The sequence below is a fragment of the Schistocerca nitens genome, chromosome 1 (assembly GCF_023898315.1).
Source record: "Schistocerca nitens isolate TAMUIC-IGC-003100 chromosome 1, iqSchNite1.1, whole genome shotgun sequence".
Lineage (NCBI taxonomy): Eukaryota > Metazoa > Arthropoda > Insecta > Orthoptera > Acrididae > Schistocerca > Schistocerca nitens.
In genome coordinates, this window is record NC_064614.1 from 960,583,299 (window position 1) to 960,608,514 (window position 25,216).

The 25,216-nt window shown below is 42.5% G+C and overlaps 1 protein-coding gene across 1 annotated transcript in view; it reads right to left on the minus strand.

Moving 5' to 3' along the window:
* The window catches only part of LOC126237434 (uncharacterized), a 39,902-nt gene extending 14,771 nt beyond the window's left edge, over positions 1-25,131 (minus strand). Inside the window, exon 1 of the mRNA XM_049947553.1 lies at positions 24,883-25,131. Within this exon, the coding sequence (XP_049803510.1) occupies positions 24,883-25,046 (164 nt within the window). The 5' untranslated portion in view covers positions 25,047-25,131. The remainder of the gene's footprint in view (positions 1-24,882) is intronic.
* Positions 25,132-25,216: the final 85 nt, after the last annotated feature.

Genomic DNA, 25,216 nt, shown 5'->3' on the forward strand with positions numbered 1-25,216 from the left:
AAGAGGAAGACCAGCTAAACTAAAAAAAAACATAATTTGTTGGATATTTCTGACTCTATGCAGCAGACCCCAGCAACATCATTGCACAAGCCGACACGAGAAAACTACATTGGGCTTGTAGCAGCACATAAATCAGCTAACTAAAAACTGAAATTTTTCCCGTCTAAAGTAACACCAGTGCAAGAACTGAAAGATGCAAATCGTGAAAATCCAATCCGTTACTGCAAACGGTCTACATATTTTATGGAGATGAATACCACTGATATTCTTGATGTCACCTTCCCTAGAGACAAGGTGTGGTTCCACTTCTCTGGTCATGTTAATACACAAAACACACAATTATGATCAGCAGAGAATCCTGCCATTGTATGATCAGAAAAGTGGAGTGTGTTTAGCAATATTCAGATGACGCATTACTGGATCTTTATTTTTTGAAGAAACCGTCAACGGTAAACGTTATTGTTTAATGATCCACTATGTCCTTAGCCATGTGTGTCAACAATTCATGGTTTCAACAAGATGCTGCTACTGCGCTTACAGCTAACAGCATTTTGTGTATTCCAGAAGACTTTTTTGGGGAATATGTCATCTCGAAAAATCTTACTCCACCAGACCTTTTTTCTTTGGGAAGTAGTAAATTCTGTAGTGTGTCACAATGCACGCATGGTTTGTGACTTTATAACTGAGCATGTGAGAAGCATATCACTATCACATATGCAGAAAGTGTTTTCCAATAAAATTAGGCCAGTTGCGGCTTGTATAGCTGCCTGCGAATATCACTTCCAACATATTTTGGAACTGCACAGTAACTTTCCCAACACACTGTACAATAGCCAATGAGTTATATGTATTCTATGCTACTGTAACAAAGAATACATTATCTTTGAAACTTATACTCTTTGGCATAGCTTGCGCTAACTGGTGAGCCTTAAACTGTTAAGTAAATAAATTTTTTTCATTACTTATAGCTATATATGCCAGTTTTGTGGTGAAATGCACATCATTCCGTTAGTGGTATACGGGGTGGTCCATTGATAGTGACCGCGCCAAATATCTCACGAAATAAGCATCAAACGAAAAAACTACAAAGAACGAAACTCGTCTAGCTTGATGGGGGAAACCAGATGGCGCTATGGTTGGCTCGCTAGATGGCGCTTCCGTAGGTGAAACGGATATCAACTGCGTTTTTTTAAATAGGAACCCCCATTTTTTATTATATATTCGTGTAGTACGTAAAGAAATATGAATGTTTGAGTTGGACCAGTTTTTCACTTTGTGATAGATGGCGCTGTAATAGTCACAAACGTATAAGTACCTGCGGACGGTATTTGCTTCGTGATACATAACCCGTGTTAAAATGGACCAATTGCGGAAAAGGTCGATATCGTGTTGATGTATGGCTATTGTGATCAAAATGCCCAGCGGTCGTGTGCTATGTATGCTGCTCGGTATCCTGGACGACATCATCCAAGTGTCCGGAGCGTTTGCCGGATAGTTACGTTATTTAAGGAAATAGGAAGTGTTCAGCCACATGTGAAACGTCAACCACGACCTGCAACAAATGATGATGCCCAAGTAGGTGTTTTAGCTGTTGTCGCGGCTAATCCGCACATCAGTGGCGCACAAATTGCGCGAGAATCGGGAATCTCAAAAACGTCGGTGTTGAGAATGCTACATCAACATCGATTGCACCCGTACCATATTTCTATGCACCAGGAATTGCAAGGCGACGACTTTGAACGTCGTGTACAGTTCTGCCACTGGGCACAAGAGTAATTACGGGACGATGACAGAATTTTTGCACGCGTTCTATTTAGCGACGAAGCGTCATTCACCAACAGCGGTAACGTAAACCGCATAATATGCACTATAGGGCAACGGAAAATCCAAGATGGCTGCGACAAGTGGAAAATCAGCGACCTTGGCGGGTTAATGTGTGATGTAGCTGTCTTACTGTCACATTTTATCGATGGTAATCTAAATGGTGCAATGTATGCTGATTTTCTACGTAATGTTCTACCGATGTTACTACAAGATGTTTCACTGCATGACAAAATGGCGATGTACTTCCAACATGATGAATGTCCGGCACATAGTTCGCTTGCGGTTGAAGAGGTACTGAATAGCATGTTTCATGACAGGTGGATTGGTCGTCGAAGCACCCTACCATGGCCCGCACGTTCACCGGATCTGACATTCCCGGATTTCTCTCTGTGGGGAAAGTTGAAGGATATTTGCTATCGTGTTCCACCGACAACACCTGACAACATGCGTCAGCGCATTGTCAATGCAAGTACGAACATTACGGGAGGCGAACTACTCGCTGTTGAGAGGAATGTCGTTACACGTATTGCCAAATGCATTGAGGTTGACGGACATCATTTGGAGCATTTATTGTATTAATGTGGATATTTACTGGTAATCACGCTGTAACAGCATGCGTTCTCAGAAATGATAATCACATTAGAACAACCGATATAAAATGTTCAAACGTACCTACGTTCTTCATTTTAATTTAAAAAACCTATCTGTTACCAACTGTTCGTCTAAAATTGTGAGCCATATGTTTGTGACTATTACAGTGCCATCTATCACAAAGCGAAAAAAGTGGTCCAACAAAATCATTCATATTTCTATACGTAGTACACGAATATGTAATAAAAAATGGGGATTCCTATTTTAAAAAATACGCAGTTGATATCCGTTTGACCTATGGCAGCACCATCTAGCTGGCCAACCATAGCGCCATTTGGTTTCCCCCTTCAAGCTAGACAAATTTCGTTCTTTGTAGTTTTTTCGATTGGCGCTTATTTCATGAGATATTTGGTCCGGTCACGATCAATGTACCACCCTGTATAGTGATTTTTGCATTTAAGTAACACAACGCACAAAATTCAAAAGGTTTTTAATAAAAAATAGGGGCAGCTGTGTTTCTTACTTTGGTGCATATTAGATCGTACATTGTCCGTATAAAATTTAGCTAACCCACTGAATTTTTCTTTAAATTTGGGGGGAGATATATATGTACCTTCAGTACCGAGAAAATGGATTTTATGTAGGTGTCTCACTTGCACTTATGTATGCTAACGATAAAATGTGAACGAAATATTCATTAAATACAATGCATCTGGTTACTGGTTTGAGATACCAAAGCGAGGTTTTGGCAAATTATACAATACAAAGAGGTGAGTATTTGCCATATAGTTAATACTTTTTTTTTTATACAGCACTTTAATTTTTTCAGAATCACCAACAGGTAGTGAAAATAAACATGAAATTTGTTCACTTATGTTTCTGCAAAATGACACAAAGATGCTTTTTCGTATGCTGTTGACTTCTACGATCGCCAATTGCATGTTTAATAAGACTCTATTTCAGAACTGATCGCAGTAGCCATTCCATAGTAAGGTAAGAAGGTGAGTTTTTGCGAGCTATACTGCGTTTTGGCAAAATACGCAAAATTAAACCTATTAACAAGAGAAATGTAGACGTTGCTCATAAGTCATGATGTTTCTTCAAAGAAAGAAAGGTTAACAGATCAAATAAAAATAAATCGCCAATTCTGTAGCACTTTTGGCTGTACTCCGTAACCCTTCATTTTTTAATATGAATGGAAACTGTTTGAGAAATGTGGAGATCAGAACCGGCCACGGTGAGACAAACTTCAAGCAGGTTTGGTGTGCAGGCCGGGTGCGTGCCAGGGCTTGGTCTGTCTCGCTTTCGCTCGTCCCTCCCCGGAAGCACTCTCCGTATAGCGCGACTTTTCATTTTGCACTGCGGCCCAGATCACATGTGTGTGAAATCTTATGGGACTTAACTGCTAAGATCATCAGTCCCTAAGCGTACACACTACTTAACCTAAATTATCCTAATGACAAACACACACACCCATGCCCGAGGGAGGACTCGAACCTCCGCCGGGACCAGCCGTACAGTCCATGACTGCAGCGCATGAGACCGCTCGGCTAATCCCGCGCGGCCGGCCCAGATCACGCAATAAACAGATTGGCTGTCCTTAACGGCGCAACGGGCAACCGCATAAACAGTTTTTTCGTCGAACAACAGATGCCGCATGCGACGCTACGATGTTGGTGGGCCTATACGTCTCATGGAATTGGAAGCCTCAGAAGCCCCACGGCCCAGGTCACAGGGTACGTTTAGCGGAAGGCTGGAGCGCTGCGAGTCCCGCAGCCGAAGGTCGCAGATTAGCTCTCGTAATTCTACAAACGAAATTTACTTCTACTGTAGGGATACTTCCTACAGTTATATGCGGAATAAATAAATGAATGAAACATTCCTGGCTCGCAACCAACGAAATTCAGTTTAAGAGAAGCCTAAAGGATTTATTGGTGGTCAACTCCTTCTACTCCATTGCTTCTGCACAATTTCAATGCAGTAATGTGTTCATTGTAAATAAGTATTATAGTAGAATGAGATTTTCACTCTGCAGCGGAGTGTGCGCTGATATGAAACTTCCTGGCAGATTAAAACTGTGTGCCCTACCGAGACTCGAACTCGGGACCTTTGCCTTTCGCGGGCAAGTGCTCTACCACGACTCACGCCCGGTACTCACAGCTTTACTTCTGCCAGTACCTCGTCTCCTACCCGGTTCAATCCCGTCTCCGGCCATCCTGATTTAGGTTTTCCGTGATTTCCCTAAATCGCTTCAGGCAAATGCCGGGATGGTTCCTTTGAAAGGGCACGGCCGATTTCCTTCCCCATCCTTCCCTCACCCGAGCTTGCGCTCCGTCTCTAATGACCTCGTTGTCGACGGGACGTTAAACACTAATCTCCTCCCTTCCTCGTCTCCTACCTTCCAAACTTTACGGAAGCTCTCCTGCGAACCTTGCAGAAGAGCTTCTGTAAAGTTTGGAAGGTAGGAGACGAGGTACTGGCAGAAGTAAAGCTGTGAGTACCGGGCGTGAGTCGTGGTAGAGCACTTGCCCGCGAAAGGCAAAGGTCCCGAGTTCGAGTCTCGGTCGGGCACACAGTTTTAATCTGCCAGGAAGTTTCAAGTATTATAGTTGTTGTATTACACGTTTATTACCTTATAAATAAATAAAAAACTTTTTTATTTTAAATTCCTTGCATTAGTATTTGTAAAATGATTATTTCATATAGTGTTTATTAAAAAATGACGATCATTCCACTTGAGACCTGTGGAATGGTACATCAGCTTATTTGTTTGAGTTGTAAATATTTGTCATGTATTGTTGTTTTTCTGACATGTTCAACATCCTGGAGGACCTCCTCACTACGGATCAATTGGAATGAAAGTAAATCTAACCTAATCCAATCTATTTGATGCTTGAATGAAGGCTGTATTGCCATAAAAGCTGTCTGATAAACTGTCGGATTTATGCAGTCGCTTAGTTTATAGGCTCGTCGCCCTCCGTCCTCTCTGCAGCGCGTTGACACGGATGATGAGGGTAAAAAGTCTCCACATGCAGATATAACACTAAAAACTTTCAGATGCTTCTCAGCTTTTTTAAAAAATTTGATCAGTTAGTTTCCTGACAAATGTTAAACACATATTGCAACAGTGCAACAATAAATAAACAATAGTTAATTGGAGGAAGCCGATTGGTTTTTAGTTCGATGTCCTATAGAAAAATCGACTACAGCTGTCTTAGTCATTTCCTTCCAGCTTTGCTCTTTACGGTTGTTAATCTATTGCCAATACCATCCTAGTGATTCTCTCTCGTTCCTGCTTACCGGACGCTACCAACAGTACGAATAAATTTACCCGAACGTAATTAATCACCCGTGAGTTCCAGTGCTCACAATTGTGGATGACACAAGTATACAGGCACCCACTACCGATTTACTGTGTGTGTGTGTGTGTGTGTGTGTGTGTCTATTTTTCTTAATACATCCGACTGCTGAACATGTGCAACCAAACTCACAGATTTCATTGCATTAAATAAAAACTTAGTTGGTGGGTAACAGGTGTAAGGCTCATTGCATTCGCTAATCAGGTACATCATCTGAGCCGTGCTGAATGTGCGCGCGGTTTGAGGCGCCATGTCACGGATTGCGCGGCCGCTGGAGGTTCGAGTCCTCCCTCGGGCATGGGTGTGTGTGTTGTTTGTAACATAAGTTAGTTTAAAGTACTATGTAAGTCTAGGGACCGATGACCTCAGCAGTTTGATCCCTTAGGAATTCACACACATTTGAACATTTGAAATGATCTGAACACGGTTCCTGTAGTACATACAACTGAAGTACCATTAGGTATCATGTCCTGACACTAAGGACGTAGTTCGTTCTTTTGCGTAGTGCATGTATAGGGATTAACTGAATTATAACGACAATATAATTTCCACATTGATACTGTAAACACGCACAAGAAACAGTTTTGGCTTCCTTTGCAAATACTTCTGTAGGTATTATTAATGGCAAATATATTTTGCAGTATTTTAACTTTTACCTCCCCTCAGTTGAATGAGGTGGAGTGATGAAGAAAAGATAATGAAATCGATTAGGGCAGTGTAACATATTTTTTATATGTCAGTACAAGAAAGTATACATAACTACACATTTTTTAGTATCTTCAGTTTTGAGAGAGTTTTACGAAACTTTTCTCTAAACATAGTTCTGCAAACGTAATATAGTTTGCGATTAGCAACGTGGTTTAAAATAAAACGTCTGAGCTTTCCACATTCTTCATCATCCAGCCAGTGAAATTTTTCAGTTGCGGATTTCATGTAGTTAAGTACCCTAAATTTTATATTTCTCTTATAAATAAATTGTACAAAACAGGATTCGTGTGGCTGTAACGACGTCTCAATAACGTTGCTGAAACCAAAAGTTGGAGCTCTGAGCCCTGTTGACGAGCCACACAAAGTGCCAGTTACGTAACATTGACTGAGAATAAATAATCCTCTCTTCTCTTGAAGCTCATTGCTACAAGTAAGTGCCTCGTTTCTTCTCAAGCATCCATAGTTTTGGATGCATTTATGTGCTAAGTAGCCAGCAAACTGTTCTAGTAAACACTGTTCATCAGAAAGATCTTCCTGCGAGGAAGGCAGATGTTCATCACCCTCGACGATGCTGTCTGTTCCATCCACAGAGGAACCAAGAGTGTTAGGGATTTCCTTGTTTCCGGAGCCCTCCAAGTGCTAGGATTCATACTCTTCCTTTTCCAATCCACAGTTGTTGAGTAACAGTACGTTGTCAGTGTCACTTTCACAGTCTGAAGCGCCAGTTTTCATTAGTATATCAATAATGCTGGTTTGGACAAGCACCTTAGTGTTCTTGCTGTAGCGTTCAGGTCGTTGCCACCTTTCTGATGATACACTGAAAATAAATTCTCCGGAGCATCTTGACTCAACCCGCTTCTCAGTAAAAACTTAATGCCAACAGTTTGTTCCTCTACAAAAACTGAGTAAAAGCATTAACAGCCTGTATCAAGCCTGTAATGCATGGCGGTGTTGTCATTTTAACTGTCTCTTTTGTCAATTTTTTGCTTATTTTACCCTTCCCATTGTTGCCAATACTACTGGGCATTGTTCTGATATTGCACATCTATATGGATTGGGGAAAAATGCTGTCTGGTTATTCAAAACGTCATACAAATTGTTCGTAAATTCGATAAAACAAGCCGCTTTCGGTTGTATCGCTCTGCAATTCCGTAGTTGCAACATATGTTTTGATAGCTGCAGCAACAGACTGACTGAGGGCCTGGACTGCCATTTTCACATTCAATTTCTGGAATGAATCAGGTTGTAGATGATTGTCAGTGAGTTTTAATAACATTCTACTTTCTTTGTTCTTCTCGTCAATATCGTATGTCAGCCAAACGTCGTCAAATGAAACAACTGCAGTGTTGAAAGTGAAGTTACCACTAAGCAGATTGTTTCCGATGCTTTTGAATGAGTATGGAACATCAAAAATACCAGACACTCGCTGTCCATTTACACTGAAATGAGGTCTTTCTGGCGTAACCTGTAAACGACCGCGCATGCTTCGATTACTAGCTCCCTAATCACGAACGACCAATTTTGGTTCCTAGTTTGCGTTTTGCAACAAAATAACTAGTTTCTGTAAGAGCACTAATATGTTCGCATGTTTTACTCATGAACTAGACAAAAAGTATGAAACAGGCAGCTTCCAGTTACTGTAGTTACCTCTAATCAAAGAAATAATTTGCAGAAAGTGGTTTTCTTCCCCTGTCACCCAAATCCTCTAGACCTTCTACTGAAGCCAGATCTTTTGTGTACTCCAGATGCTGCATTATCGACATCTTATCAAAAGACACTACACATGCCCTTTCCAAAGAGGATTTTGTTAAAGCCTGATAGAAACTTAGTGGCACCAATACATCGTCTAATTGTAGTCATCCCAGGTAACATGGTACTCAATTTTCATAAGAATTTGTATGCTGCTAGAGATTTGTAAAACAACATCAGTGAAAGATTTTTCTCAACTATGGCCACGTACATGTTAACAGCGAGCTCCTGGACTAACTTTAAATGGTGAGCCATTTTGTGGTGGAACGTTTGGATGTGATAGCTCCGTGTAGTTCAAATGGCTCTGAGCACTATGGCACTTAACATCTGAGGTCATCAGTCCCCTAGAACTTAGAACTACTTAAACCTAACTAACCTAAGGACATCACACACATCCATGGCCGAGGCAGGATTCGAACCTGCGGCCGTAGCGGTCGCGCGGTTCCAGACTGAAGCGCCTAGAACCGCTCGGCCACACCGGCCGGCGCTCCGTGTAGTCACTTTGATTTTCGCTAGTCATTCCTTAAACCATTTGGACGTGAGTCCGGGATACTTGGTATTGCAAGTCCATGTAACTGCGCTGTGCCCTGGTTCCGTTGCATTTATCTTGAATTACAAGTGTGGCCGGTGTTCGTCTGCATTTTTATTATTATTGTTAATATGCCAAGTGGTCAGTTTTATGAATCAAAGCTTATTCTCTGTATAAAACTTCAGCCGCTCATTTAAATTGGAATTGCAAACTCCTTCTTTGTTGGCAACTATAATAGTAACTACTTTGCGCCGTCAATCGGTGCTTTTGTATTTAAGGTTGTGTGCGGATTGTCTGGTCATTATCACCGTGAGCCAGTTGTGGTTTATGAATTTATCAAGAGAAATTTCACGTCATTGGAGATTGTTTAATGAACTATTGCTTTACTAGTAACAGCGGTTGTCACACTATAACGTTTAACATCTCTTCCTGCATTTGGCGCTACGCAGTGCTTGGCTGTTGTTTTTAGTATTTTAGTGAACTGTGTATTAATACTGGGTTTGTGTGTTCTAGAAGCTGTTATTGGTGGACGCAGGCCATCCTGCCTATTGTTGTCTCTCGAGCGCGGAATTCAGACGCGCGGCCGATGTGAACGCCAAACGTCGAGAATGTGCTGATTGCTGTGTAGAGGTTTCAGGCTATCATTACATCATATTTCCGAATGTTTTCCATGATAGTTAATTTAATTATTTATGAGATATTGCTATTTGAGTATTTTTTGAAACCTAATAGCTTTTACAAATTCTTATTTTTCATATTCACAAGGCCTGATAATTGACTTAATTTCATAACTAGTGAGATCAGATCTGCAGTTATGTAAAGGCTATATTTGTGTAAAGGATTTTTTGTTAATTCAAGGTAGGGGCCATAAGGCTATTTTCTTTTAAATTTTTTTTGAATTATTCTCATTGCTTTTATACAATTGAATAATCGGTGTACATCACCGCAATTTGCAGATGCTAATTAATCATTGTGTTGTTACCAGTGCTCTGTTTTAATTAACGTGGTGAAAATAAATTTTTGTATCCTCAAAAGGTGTCAGCATTCCACTCCAGCAGCTCATGTGCCCTGTTTACCAATCCTATACCTTACCAGAGTGGTCTTTTGTCAAGAAAGGACGAACGGATCAAGAAGCGTTGAGTGAGGTGTGTAGCTTTTTCATGTCAGTAACTCATGGAGGTAAGGCAGATTCGAGGTATCACATTTCTAGGAAGAATCGTACAAATAGATTCAGGTAGCATCGACATCAAAGCCTATTTCTACATTCGTGATTAAAGAAGATACCCAGGAAGAACTGCTTGCTGCTGCAGAAAAAAAAAAGTTTATGACTTTGTAAGGCATCATTAACGCTTCAGTTCTCTTGACTATACCGTAAAACTGAAAGCCACAATGTATGCTGACTCCAAAGTCGCCGCAAAGCAGTCTATAGACAAGACCAAAGCTAGAGCGATTTTTAAAACTATCCCCGCACCACACTCCGTGTCCGAATGCATAAAAAAATTGCAGGAAGTTTCGTATTGTGGCATAAGCACCAACGCATCGATCTACAAGGCTGAAAATATATTTCCTTTAGTTGTTCAATACTTCACTGAAACTGACGGTGTCCAACAGAAGCTGTTGAAGTTTGATTCGCTGAATTACGAAACATCGGGACAATTGCAAAGTTTTGTCTCGACACTTTACGACAAGCACAAATTCTATTTGATAAATTAATCGCTTTTTGTACAGACAGTACCAACACCAGCTTAGGTGGAGTTCATCGACGGTGCCAGCGGAACGTGTTTCACCAAATTAAAGAAGAAGTTGGGGAAAAAAATGGTTCAAATGACTCTGAGCACTATGGGACTTAACATATGAGGTCATCAGTCCCCTAGAACTTAGAACTACTTAAACCTAACTAACCTAAGGACATCACACACATCCATGCCCGAGGCAGGATTCGAACCTGCGACCGTACCGGTCGCGCGGTTGTGGACTGTAGCGCCTAGAACCGCTTGGTCACTCCGGCCGGCTGTTGGGGAAAAGAGAAGTAATTGGATTCCCTGCCAATGTTCTCAACAGTACTGAATCAAGCGCTGCTGTAGTCTTAACTCTCGACATTGAAATAATAGTCACGAAAATTTTTAATTATTTTTCAATATACACGGTGAGTGGCTCTGACCACTATGGGACTTAACATCTTAGGTCATCAGTCCCCTAGAAATTAGAACTACGTAAGCCTAACTAACCGAAGGACATCACACACATCCATGCCCGAGGCAGGTTTCGAACCTACGACCGTAGCAGTCCCGCGGTTCCAGACCGAAGCGCCTAGAACCGCACGGCCACCGCGGCCGGCTACACGGTAAGTACAGAGAAGCTGAAAGAGTTCTGCTTATACGTTGACATCAGTCATAAGATTCTTCTATCTCACTCAAAAACAAGATGGCTTTCATTAATGCCCGCAGTGGAGAGAACTCGTTTAGATTTGCGTTCTATTAAGACAATTTTTTGACGCCACCTAAAAAAATTTCAGATTTTTTCAGTAGTCCGATCAGTGAAATTTTTTTCATGTTTCTGCATTCAAACTTGGCTCTTGCGGCGTTGCCGTTCATTGCAAAGCTCCACGCACCCTGTGGCGAATATCGTGTCACTCCTTGAAGTAACTGAATTGCACTTCTCAGCCGGAAAAAAAAACTATAGAAAAAAAGCAGCTGTACACCTTGTAACTACATGTCACACTAAAAATCGTTTTGCCAGTAGAAGAAATAGTAAATAAAGTATTTATGTGTTTAAAATTTCATTCTATTACGGTAAGCTTGCAAACACCACTACCAAGCCTTACTCTAAGCTGTATAAAGCCTGAAAAGTCCGCACACACACATCATTCATGACCGTAGCCAGTTTATGGTAATTATGAATTATCCTTCTCAGAAAATTTACAAACGGATTGTTTTTTTTACGTAGAATTGCTCGCTCAGATGTTTCTATTACGTCTCACGTAACAAAAGGTTGACGTTTGCGAGTATGCAACATGCCACGCGGAATTCAGTTAGGGAAAAGACACAAAAAATTATAAATTTCACACCAGACATTAAATCTAAGTCTCATCTACGCTTAACGGCACGTCTCAAACATTTTGGTACCGAAATATCACAATATTAATAATTTTCATCGGAGCTCCTGTCACTAGGTCTGATCTCAATGAGATCCAAGCCACCGACTCTACTCATCTCGCGGCCGAGCGGTTCTAGGCGCTTCAGTCTGGAACCGCGCGACCGCTATGGACGCAGGTTCGAATCCTGCCTTGGACATGGATGTGTGTGATGTCCTTAGGTTAGTTAGGTTTAAGTAGTTCTAAGTTCTAGGCGACTGATGACCTCAGTTTTTAAGTCCCATGGGGCTCAGAGCCATTTGAACCATCTACTCATCTCGCTACACTAAATAAGTTTCTAGTTCCCCAAAAAATGCGTGAATACATTAATTTCTGTCTGTCAGGGAAAAAACACAGCCATTCGGAAAGCAGCGTCAAACCCGCTCAACTCCACGCGTATATACAGAACCAATCAAAATTTGTCATTGAATCAGAACAGTAAAGTACATAAATAAATTTTGAAAATCCACAAATATAAAATCAATTCCCTCTTAACGAAAGTACTTTACCGAAATCAAAATCTCATTTCCCCAGTACCATAAACTGATGAAACAGTTTATAACAAATTTCCCGGTGTGAATAACAAACACGTCATTCCCGAATATTCCTCACGAGACCAACTACTTCAATGTATAATACAAATACTTTATAGAAAACATTATTTCACATTCATACCTTCATTCACTCTCATAGCTAAGCAAAACAATAGTAGTAATTAACAAATAATTATAAAATTAAACAAACAGAACTGCAAATAAAAATGACAGTATTTTAATTGCAGCTCAAAAAGTACCCGTCAGCTAGTGACCTCTGCCAGATCGCATAGAAACTACGTATCCTCGAGCAATCTGATGCCACCTGTCCCGCACATGCCTCATACTGCACGCCTGTACACAGATCTCCCTTGTCAATAGGCACGATGTAAGGCGATATGCTCACTCTGTTTGAAAAATAATGTAAAGTCTCGATAACTGAGAAAAGAAATGTATTAATCGACATGCAAAGATGTCTGAATGAAAAGAAGACTGCCAATGTTATTGACATGTAGTCGAAGATGAATCTCAACAAATTAAAGAATGAGACCCCCCCATGGAGCATGGACTTTGCCATTGGTGGAACAGCCTGCGTGCCTCAGCAACACAGATAGCCATATTTTATGTACAACCACAACGGAGGGGTATCTGTTGAGAAGCAGACGGCCGCTGTGGACGAGCGGTTCTAGGTGCTTCAGTCCGGAAGCGCGCTGCTGCAGCGGTCGCAGCTTCGAATCCTGCCTCGTGCATGGATGTGTATGATGTCCTTAGGTTAGTTAGTTTTAAGTAGTTCTAAGTATAAGGGACTCATGACCTCAGATGTTAAGTCCTATAGTGCTCAGAGCCATTTGAACCATTTTTGTACTGCTGCTTCCGGGAACTTTTCGGCTAATGCCTCCCGTATTAAATATGTGTAATTATCGCCTTGTCGAAAGCCATGTACATCAAGAAAAATACGTCCCTCAGTTGAAAGCAGCATAATTTAAAAACAAATTGAACATCTAAACACCACACTTTGTATTCAACAGCTTTCATCAAATGATACAAACATTTCAGTGTTATGTAACAATAGAACGAATTTTAAAATGAAAATACCGTCCTGCCAACTTGTGTCCTGCCAACTTTGTTTCAAACTTCCAACGTAATCTAAAGGGTGACCAAAAAGTACGGTAACATTTCATTTCAAAACGCGCTACTTCACGGAATAATATAGGCAGTGAGGTAAAACTTGACACTCATGTCTGAAATGACATGGGATCTTATTGAAACCAAAAACGAGCGCAAAATCGGCCAACAGGTGGTGCTGGACAGCGACAAGTCAGTCGTGCCACATGAGAATCGTGTAGCTATAAAAGGTCAGTGCGACGGGTGCGAAGTACGCAGATATGTTACAGAGTCGTATCATCCCTAGCCTGTGTGATAAAAAACTTGCTGAAATGTGCTACTTTTATGCAGGATGCCGCTGTACGTGTGAAAGATATCTTGTGCACATCGTTTGGTGCTGAGCCGCCACGTCTGTCATGCTCGACATCCCAGAACCCCAGACCTCAATCCGTGTGGTTACGAGTACTGGCTGTGGGGTTTCCACAGTTGTCATTGCTGTTGTTGTTGTTGTTGTTGTTGTGGCTTCAGTCCTGAGACTGGTTTGATGTAGTTCTCCATGCTACTCTATCCTGTGCAAGCTTCTTCATCTCCCAGTACCTACTGCAACCTACATCCTTCTGAATCTACTTGGTGTATTCATCTCTTGGTCTCCCTCTACGATTTTTACCCTCCACGCTGCCCTCCAATACTAAATTGGTGATCCCTTGATGCCTCAGAACATGTCCTACCAACCGATCCCTTCTTCTAGTCAAGTTGTGCCATAAACTTCACTTCTCCCCAATCCTATTCAGTACCTCCTCATTAGTTATATGATCTACCCATCTAATCTTCAGCATTCTTCTGTAGCACCACATTTCGAAAGCCTCTATTCTCTTCTTGTCCAAACTAGTTCTCGTCCATGTTTCACTTCCATACATGGCTACACCCCATACAAATACTTTGAGAAACGACTTCCTGACACTTAAATCTATACTCGATGTTAGCAAATTTCTCTTCTTCAGAAACGCTTTCCTTCCCATTGCCAGTCTACATTTTATATCCTCTCTACTTCGATCATCATCAGTTATTTTACTCCCCAAATAGCAAAACTCCTTTACTGCTTTAAGTGTCTCATTTCCTAATATAATACCCTCAACATCACCCGACATAATTCGACTACATTCCATTATCCACGTTGTGCTTTTGTTGATTTTCATCTTATATCCTCCCTTCAAGATACTATCCATTCCGTTCAACTGCTCTTCCAAGTCCTTTGCTGTCTCTGACAGGATTACAATGTCATCGGCAAACCTCAAAGTTTTTATTTCTTCTCCATGGATTTTAATACCTACTCCGAGCTTTTCTTTTGTTTCGTTTACTGCATGCTCAATATACAGATTGAATAACATCGGGGAGAGGCTACAACCCTGTCTCACTCACTTCCCAACCACTGCTTCCCTTTCATGCCCCTCAACTCTTATAGCAGCCATTTCGTTTCTATACAAATTGTAAATAGCCTTTCGCTCCCTATATTTTACCCCTGCCACCTTCAAAATTTGATAGAGAGTATTCCAGTCAATATTGTCAAAAGCTTTCTCTAAGTCTACAAATGCTAGAAACGTAGGTTTGCCTTTCCTTAATCTAGCTTCTAAGATAAGCCGTAGGGTCAGTATTGCCTCAAGTGTTCCAATATTTCTACGGAATCCAAACTGATCGTCCCAAAGGTGGGCTTCTACTAGTTTTTCTATTCGTCTGTAAAGAATTCGCGTTAGTACTTTGCAGCCGTGACTTATTAAACTGATAGTTCGGTAATTTTCACATCTGTCAACACCTGCTTTCTTTGGGATTGGAATTATTATATTCTTCTTGAAGTCTGAGGGTATTTCACCTGTCTCATACATCTTGCTCACCAGATGGAAGAGTTTTGTCAGGACTGGCTCTCCCAAGGCTGTCAGTAGTTCTAATGGAATGTTGTCTACTCCCGGGGTCTTGTTTCGACTCAGGTATTTCAGTGCTCTGTCAAACTCTTCACGCAGTTTCATACCTCCCATTTCACCTTCATCTACATCCTCTTCCATTTCCATAATATTGTCCTCAAGTACATCGCCCTTGTATAGACCCTCTATATACTCCTTCCACCTTTCTACTTTCCCTTCTTTGCTTAGAACTGGGTTTCCATCTGAGCTCTTGATATTCATACAAGCGGTACTCTTTTCTCCAAAGGTCTCTTTAATTTTCCTGTAGGCAGTATCTATCTTACCCCTAGTGAGATAAGCCTCTACATCCTTACATTTATCCTCTAGCCATCCCTGCTTAGCCATTTTTCACTTCCTGTCGATCTCATTTTTGAGATGTTTGTATTCCTTTTCGCCTGCCTCATTTACTGCATTTTTATATTTTCTCCTTTCATCAATTAAATTCAATATTTCTTCTGTTACCCAAGGATATCTATTAGCCCTAGTCTTTTTACCTACTTGATCCTCTGCTGCCTTTACTACTTCATCCCTCAAAGCTACCCTTTCTTCTTCTACTGTATTTCTTTCCCTCATTCCTGCCAGTTGTCATTAGGGATGCTAAAAGATAACATATGACGGCAGTTTCTCACAGTCCTACTGATATGTTGCACAGTGCTGTTCACAACATTGTCGCTGGACTACATTGTATTGTTGATGAAGCCGACGTGTAGACCATTTTTTATATCTCAAAGAACATCGTCTTTGCTAAACCTCAATTGTTATGCTATTTATTGCATCACGCCAAGTGTCATCTGTTGGTTGTTTTGTGCTCTTTTGCCAAATGAATTCGCGTCTTTCGTCGGGACGCTTTAATACAGCATCAATTTGAAGAAACGCATGGAATTTTGCATACTTGATGCCACTTAAATACAAACTCCACCTAACTACTACTATATATGTATGGTTGCTCGATCTAGAACGATCCTAAACCTGAACGGGGTACACTTTGTACCAGCAGACGCTAAGAAAGATCTAGAACAGTGGTAGTCAACCTGGTCCCTACTACCCACTACTGGCCGTTCCAGCATTCAGGGTGGGCGGTAGACGGTGGGAGTTTAAAAAATATTTTCACTAGGTTTTCATAGTACACTCTTGGCCATTAAAATTGCTACAACACAAAGATAACGAGCTACAGACACAAAATTTAACCGACAGGAGGAAGATGCTGTGATATGCAAATTATTAGCTTTTCAGAGCATTCACACAAGGTTGGCGCCGGTGGCGACACCTACAACGTGCTGACATGGGGAATGTTTCCAACCGATTTCTCATTCACAAGCAGCAGTTGACCGGCGTTGGCGGGTGAAACGTTGTGATGCCTAGTGTAAGGAGGAGAAATGCGTACCATCACCTTTCTGACTTTGATAAAGGTGGGATTGTAGCCTATCGCGATTGAGGTTTATCGTATCGCGACATTGCTGCTCGCGTTGGTCGAGATCCAATGCTTGTTAGCAGAACATGGAATCGGTGGGTTCATGAGGGCAATACGGACCGACGTGCTGGATTCCAATGGCCTCGTATCACTAGCAGTGGAGATGACAGGCATCTTAACCGCATGGCTGTAACGGATCGTGCAGCCTCGTCTAGACCCCTGAGTCAACAAGACAACAACCATCTGCACGAACAGTTCGACGATGTTTGTAAACAGCATGGACTATCAGTTCGGAGACCATGGCTGCGGTTACCCTTGACGCTGCATCACAGACAGGAGCACCTGCAATGGTGTACTCAACGACGAACCTGGGTGCACGAATGGCAAAACGTCAATTTTTTCGAATGAATCCAGGTTCTGTTTACAGCATCATGATGGTCGCATCCGTGTTTGGCGACAACGCGGTGAACGCACATTGGAAGCGTGTATTCGTCATCGCCATACTGGCGTATCATCCGGTGTGATGGTGTGGGGTGCAATTGGTTACACGTGTCGGTCACCTCTTGTTCGCACTGACGGCACTTTGAATAGTGGACGTTACTTTTAAGATGTGTTACGACCCGTGGCTCTACCCTTCATTCGATCCCTGCGGAACCCTACATTTCAGCAGGATAATGCACGACCGCATGTTGCAGGTCCTGTACGGGCCTTTCTGGATACAGAAAATGTTCTATTGCTGCCCCGGCCAGCACATTCTCCAGATCTCTCACCAATTGGAAACGTCTGGTCAATGGTGGCCGAGCAACTGGCTCGTCACAATACGCCAGTCACTACTCTTGATGAACTGTGGTATCGTGTTGAAGCTGCATGGGCAGCTGTACCTGTACATGCCATCCAAGCTGTGTTTGACTCTATGCCCAGGCGTATCAAGGCCGTTATTACAGCCAAAGGTGGTTGTTCTGGGTAATGATTTCTCAGGATCTATGCACCCACAATGCGTGAAAATGTACTCACATGTCAGTTCTAGTATAACATATTTGTCCAATGAATACCCGTTTATTATCTGCATTTCTTCTTGGTGTAGCAATTTTAATGGCCAGTAGTGTATTTTAACATAAAGTATTTGGCATTGTTATATGTTTCAACTTGATATAACTCCGTTTTTTAAATTTTATAAAGTAACGTCACTTTCCTGCTTCATATCTCACCATTTTGTGGAATCGGAGGACGGTTGGATGATTTTACTATTATGAGAGTTACTGAAGTGGGCAGTGGGTAAAAAAAATGAGTGCCCCTGATCTCGAACATTTTCGAAAGAAGTTGCTTTCCTGCGCTCCGGACCCTCTAATCATTTCCACCCTCGTGCGTTAGCAAATATTATCGTCGCACCTTAGAGTTGGTGAGATTCGTTTACATTAAATGTAGTGAAGCCTTTTACTGTCTTTATTATTAACAGTAGTTGAGTTCAATCAAAATTATTAACTGTAACTCTTAAATAAGAAAAGAGAAAAGGGAAGGGGAGACATTTATGTAATACTACAGCGTAGCTGCTTTGCTGCATCCAGGACATGGATACTGGCTAGTATATATATATATATATATATATATATATATATATATATATATATATATATATATATATATATGAAATGGAAAAAAGAACACATTGACACCGGTGTGTCAGACCCACCATACTTGCTCCGGACACTGCGAGAGGGCTGTACAAGCAATGATCACACGCACGGCACAGCGGACACACCAGGAACCGCGGTGTTGGCCGTCGAATGGCGCTAGCTGCGCAGCATTTGTGCACCGCCGCCGTCAGTGTCAGCCAGTTTGCCGTGGCATACGGAGCTCCATCGCAGTCTTTAACACTGGTAGCATGCCGCGACAGCGTGGACGTGAACCGTATGTGCAGTTGACGGTCTTTGAGCGAGGGCGTATAATGGGCATGCGGGAGGCCGGGTGGACGTACCGCCGAATTGCTCAACACGTGGGGCGTGAGGTCTCCACAGTACATCGATGTTGTCGCCAGTGGTCGGCGGAAGGTGCACGTGCCCGTCGACCTGGGACCGGACCGCAGCGACGCACGGATGCACGCCAAGACCGTAGGATCCTACGCAGTGCCGTAGGGGACCGCACCGCCACTTCCCAGCAAATTAGGGACACTGTTGCTCCTGGGGTATCGGCGAGGACCATTCGCAAGTCTCCATGAAGCTGGGCTACGGTCCCGCACACCGTTAGGCCGTCTTCCGCTCACGCCCCAACATCGTGGAGCCCGCCTCCAGTGGTGTCGCGGCAGGCGTGAATGGAGGGACGAATGGAGACGTGTCGTCTTCAGCGATGAGAGTCGCTTCTGCCTTGGTGCCAATGATGGTCGTATGCGTGTTTGGCGCCGTGCAGGTGAGCGCCACAATCAGGACTGCATACGACCGAGGCACACAGGGCCAACACCCGGCATCATGGTGTGGGGAGCGATCTCCTACACTGGCCGTACACCACTGGTGATCGTCGAGGGGACACTGAATAGTGCACGGTACATCCAAACCGTCATGGAACCCATCGTTCTACCATTCCTAGACCGGCAAGGGAACTTGCTGTTCCAACAGGACAATGCACGTCCGCATGTATCCCGTGCCACCCAACGTGCTCTAGAAGGTGTAAGTCAACTACCCTGGCCAGCAAGATCTCCGGATCTGTCCCCCATTGAGCATGTTTGGGACTGGATGAAGTGTCGTCTCACGCGGTCTGCACGTCCAGCACGAACGCTGGTCCAACTGAGGCGCCAGGTGGAAATGGCATGGCAAGCCGTTCCACAGGACTACATCCAGCATCTCTACGATCGTCTCCATGGGAGAATAGCAGCCTGCATTGCTGCGTAAGGTGGATATACACTGTACTAGTGCCGACATTGTGCATGCTCTGTTGCCTGTGTCTATGTGCCTGTGGTTCTGTCAGTGTGATCATGTGATGTATCTGACCCCAGGAATGTGTCAATAAAGTTCCCCCTTCCTGGGACAATGAATTCACGGTGTTCTTATTTCAATTTACAGGAGTATATATATATATATATATATATATATATATATATATATATATATATATATATATATATATATATATATATATAAAAATCAAGTAACTATTTCGTAATTCGCCGCGAAAAACTACATGAGCGTCCTGACCACCTAGCGCAGGTACTGGAAACACTCTTTACCCCATATTCACACTGAGGAATGGCCATTATTTAGCCTCAGTGTGTCACAGAAAGATTGATGCTATTGAGGTAAAATTTTTTTGTTCAGTGTGAAGGGTCTAGTGGGGTAGACAAAAGCAGACAATATTTGAGAGACAACTTTTTATACCCCATAGAAAACATTTCGAATGCGTAAAACTAGGATGTATGTATGTGTGTGTGTGCGAGCGAGAGAGAGAGCGTCGGGGCGGGGGGGGGGGGGGGGAAGGGGTGAGGCGAAGAGAAAGAGGTAGACTGCTAAGTATGAATCGTCATTTCCAGAATGAGATTTTCACTCTGCAGCGGAGTGTGCGCTGATATGAAACTTCCTGGCAGATTAAAACTGTGTGCCCGACCGAGACTCGAACTCGGGACCTTTGCCTTTCTACCAACTGAGCTACCCAAGCACGACTCACGCCCCATCCTCACTGCTTTACTTCTGCCAGCAGGCCAGTAGGCAAAGGTCCCGAGTTCGAGTCTCGGTCCAGCAAACAGTTTTAATCTGCCAGGAAGTTTCATGAATCATCATGTGCAACAAAAATTAAGTTAAGTAATCCATAATGGTTGCTGAAGATAAATGTAAATGAAAATCAAAAAATGGTTCAAATGGCTCTGAGCACTATGGGACTCAACTGCTGAGGTCATTAGTCCCCTAGAACTTAGAACTAGTTAAACCTAACTAACCTAAGGACATCACAAACATCCATGCCCGAGGCAGGATTCGAACCTGCGACCGTAGCGGTCTTGCGGTTCCAGACTGCAGCGCCTTTAACCGCACGGCATGAAAATCATCTATTAAAATTATAAACTGTCACATTCCATGTCACAATGAGAAATTGTAGGCGTTATCCACGGAGCATATGAGCAATTAACACCTTTGAAATATCTTTATGTTTTTTCTTAATATTTACGTTGTCTGGTGACGGCGTTCACGAGCTAGTCATTGAAACGCCGGACATCTACTATGCCATAAGAAATGACATCACAGTGACAGCTACAGACTTTTTCTTAATGAGGTATCTAGACTATTTTTCATACTGCAGTGAAGCAAAGCTTAATATGTGTTATCTCAAAATATACGTACGCATTAAGTACTTTACGATAAATTACTATAACACGTTGCGCTTAGCACCAGTAATGTGATGACCACAAAATCTTTCGCGACGGGTAGTATTAAATATTCTCAGTGCACTTGACACGATTGGCCACTTGGTGTAACGTGAACCAGTCGATAAAGAACGATATCACAACGAGCTGAGTGAAGATTTCTCACCGTGCGCGGTTTCCACCAGGCTGTCCAAATCAGAGCTGTGTCGAGCACTGTGCAACACTGAGTCTTATCGGCGCCGGAGTAAACCATATCATCTCTGTGTTCAAACAAAATGGCGCTGGCTACAAGAAATCAAGTCAGCTCTCTCCAGAAAGCGCAAATCCAAACACGATTATGACATTCCTTTCGTTTTGTGGAACAACACCACGCTGGACGGGGCTTAAACTGACACGGGATTAAAAGCGTATTTCAGTTACGTAAGCCCATCGTAGAGATATTGCGTCCTGTGAAGGACAATGATGGCATCAGAGTCCCAGGCGTTTATAATGTTCCGTGTGAATGTGGCAGTAGGCAAATGCGACTGTCTGTTAGAACCTTTTCCCATTGCTGTACCGAATATCAGCGGTACATCAATTACAGAAACATAAAAAAAATGTGCTGTTGCCGAATACAGCCTTACAAATAAGCGCAACGTGTTGTTTGAGCAGACATGTTTCAGACTACTGGAATTCATCATCAAAGAGGCTGTGAAAATGGGAACGTGTGTCAACTTCGACAGAGACACGGGTAAAGCACTCAGCAACGCGTGGTAGCGGACACTTCATACCGAATGATTCTATAGAAAAGTGTCCTGCGTAGTACAGTGTGACGAAAACAAAGCGAAATTATCATGTGACTTCAGTATAGTTCTGTTTCTTTATATTTTGCGCTAAGGACTAAACAATTGTTACATTTATATGTCCAGTTTTTATACATTAGGTATCAGTAACTAGCAATGGTGAATAATTGTTGCCACATTGTATGCAAATTGAAATACGTTATACGAGCAAAAGTTACTTTTGTAAGATGTAATTATAGTTAATCATAATAGTAAGAGGCGTTTTGTGTGTTGAAAAATATCGAGACACTGTTTGAAGAATAGGTAACCTGGCAGGGCTAATTTATTTAGGTAACTGTTTAGCCATACATTTAGGAGATAAATACTAGATACTGTTAGCTGTGTTGGTGTGTGCTGCCAGTTGTTGAAATAAAATATATTTCTAACTATTTTCACCTGCAGATGAGATTTCCATATTACAGTCTGAGTTGTTACTTCCCAATTATACAAATCACTATCGTGCTTATTTTAGGGTAGTCGCAACTGGCAGGTCTGTTACTTACGACATGGAGGATCAGTGTGTGTGATTAATATTTCAATTCCATAAGGATGAAAGATGATTTAGTATATGGTATCAAAAAATGAAAACTAAGAATTTCACCCATAAAATATATCAATGCCTGATAAATTGCTAGTTTGCTGCAGGTCATAGCTCAAAAATTCGATGTTTCACATTGACCTACTAGGAAGTCATATCGCATTGCCTCCATAGCATAATTTATTAAAACGGGAATTCGGATATAGGCCTACCATCAAGTTCAGTATAAAACCAAAAAATAACTGTGGCTGTCCCTTCTTTTCTTCTTTTCCTGCAGCAAATAATTTGCAGTATATGAGAAATATCACTTGTCACAAACAAGCGAAGTACCCTTGCATCTAACTCTTCAAAGGACTAAGTGAAGCTGACCCTTATATAGAATGCAAGTTATTAAGATGCCAATGAAACGCGTGTAGAAAATCTACAGTACTTTGGAAGGGGATCGGTTTGTACTAGCGATGTAATAACATTTACAATTTTGAGACCACTTACGGGAATACATTCACGCTGTAGCACAGTCACTTACCATTGGAGGCAATTTGGCAGCAAAACATCTGTTTTGAATGCTCACTTCGTAGATATTACTATTTTATGATCTCAATGGGAGTTTCTACATCATTTACACGTGTGTTATTCCGTTACTTCTTCGGCAGTCAGTTGCTTTCCTGACGTACTTAGTGTGCCCAGGACCGATAGGACTATGGCTTTGACAAATAAAAGCCTTGGATTATGTTCAAAAAATCACTGAGTTTTTTGCAAATAGTCGCCTCTGAATTAATACACAGCTGGAATCGGTTTAAAAGTGGTTCAAATGGTTCAAATGGCTCTGAGCACTATGCGACTTAACTTCTGAGGTCATCAGTCGCCTAGAACTTAGAACTAATTAAACCTAACTAACATAATGACATCACACACATCCATTCCCGAGGCAGAATTCGAACCTGCGACCGTAGCGGACGCTCGGTTCCAGACTGTAGCACCCAGAACCGCACGGCCACTCCGGTCGGCGATTTAAAAGTGCTTCCAAACGGTCACTGTAGTCCTTTTCTGGAACTGCGTTTAGTACTGCAGTACAATTTTCTTGTGCGTCCTTAACTGCATCGCAACGGTGTCTTTTTATTGCCAACTTCAGTTTTGGGAACCACCAGAAGTCGACTGGGGTCAAATCCGGGGAGAGATCCAGGACTGTGATTCATTTGCTGGCAAAACACCGCCCATTATCTTTGCTTTGTGAACTGGGGCGACCAGGAAACTGCCTCTCGGTATTTGGGTCGAATTCGACGAATTATCGTCCATGAACGACGGAGGACTCCGAGATACTACTTAGAATTAAAGGTTTGCCCTTCTGGAACAAACTCTGTGAATGATTCCTTTGGAATCGAAGAGAACTCTTAGCATTGTGCTCACACGACTCTTCTGCATGCACACTTTCTTTGGTTTCGATTTCTTCGGGCTCAGTTATGCTGTACTCTGCCGCTTTCTAAGAGGCTCGTACTGGAAACACTATGTCTTGTCGCCAGGTAGATCGTGAAATAAGTATCACTTTGGGCTGCCTGTAACAGATCTTTGCGTTATTGGGTTACGCCGTTTCTCATGGCCTGAAAGTGCGTGTGACACACACCGCTCACAGGCTTTTCTTTTGCCTAACTCTTCGGTCAAAATTCTATCGACATCAGTTTTCGTTATTCCTGACAGCTCATTGCTGTATTGTGCAGAAACACATCTATCTGACGCAATGATTTCGGCGATGTTTTTGCACATTTTCTTCCGTACGTCTTCTTCGTGGCCTTGATGCTTGTGAGGCGTCCTTATTGTCCTCCCTGCCGTCAAGAAATTGATAAATTGGTCATACCACCGAAAAACATTTGAAGGACTTAATCACTACCAAAAGCACTTTTCATAGTATCAGACGTTTCATGGGCTGATTTACCTAACATAACACACAACTTGATGTTCCTCCCGTAACTGCCATCTTTCGACGAGTGTCAGATACGAACTGTTACTTACGTGACCAGGACGTCTGGTTTGACCTTCTACACGGCTGTTGTCGAAACTTCAAGATCGAAGGGCGCAACTCGCCACGAGAATGCGTTGCATTATGGAATGTCGCACAAACAGTTCTGGAACTGTGGCGCACCTTGTAGATAGTGGTGGATGTTATCGAAGGTTCAGATGTTCATGGAGAATTAATGCGGCAAATACACAGAATACATTTAAAACTACAATAATATAGCATTTAAGAACTGACTGAAAACAGAAATTATGTGTTCTCTATGAGTAATAACCTTATTCTGTTGTCCGTCAATTCGCTGCCAGACTCATACAGGTCGCCCCATACGGGTCCGTCTAGCGAGCCGTAGCGCTGGAGGGCCCTCGGCACAATGGGATAGCCGAGTACCGGATAGACCGCTGCAGCCGCTAGAAGTAGTAGCTGAGGCGCCGCCTGCATTTTCCCAACGCTGCTGGAAGGCGACTGCGTCACTCTGCAGGTGGCGCGCCTGGGCTCCCGAAGGAAGCAGCTTGCGGCTCTCCGCAAAACCTACTTGTTTGCCGTCGCCTCATATTCTTCCGTTCCTCGTCTTATCGCGCTCGCTAGCGGACACTGTATGGGTCGTTGCT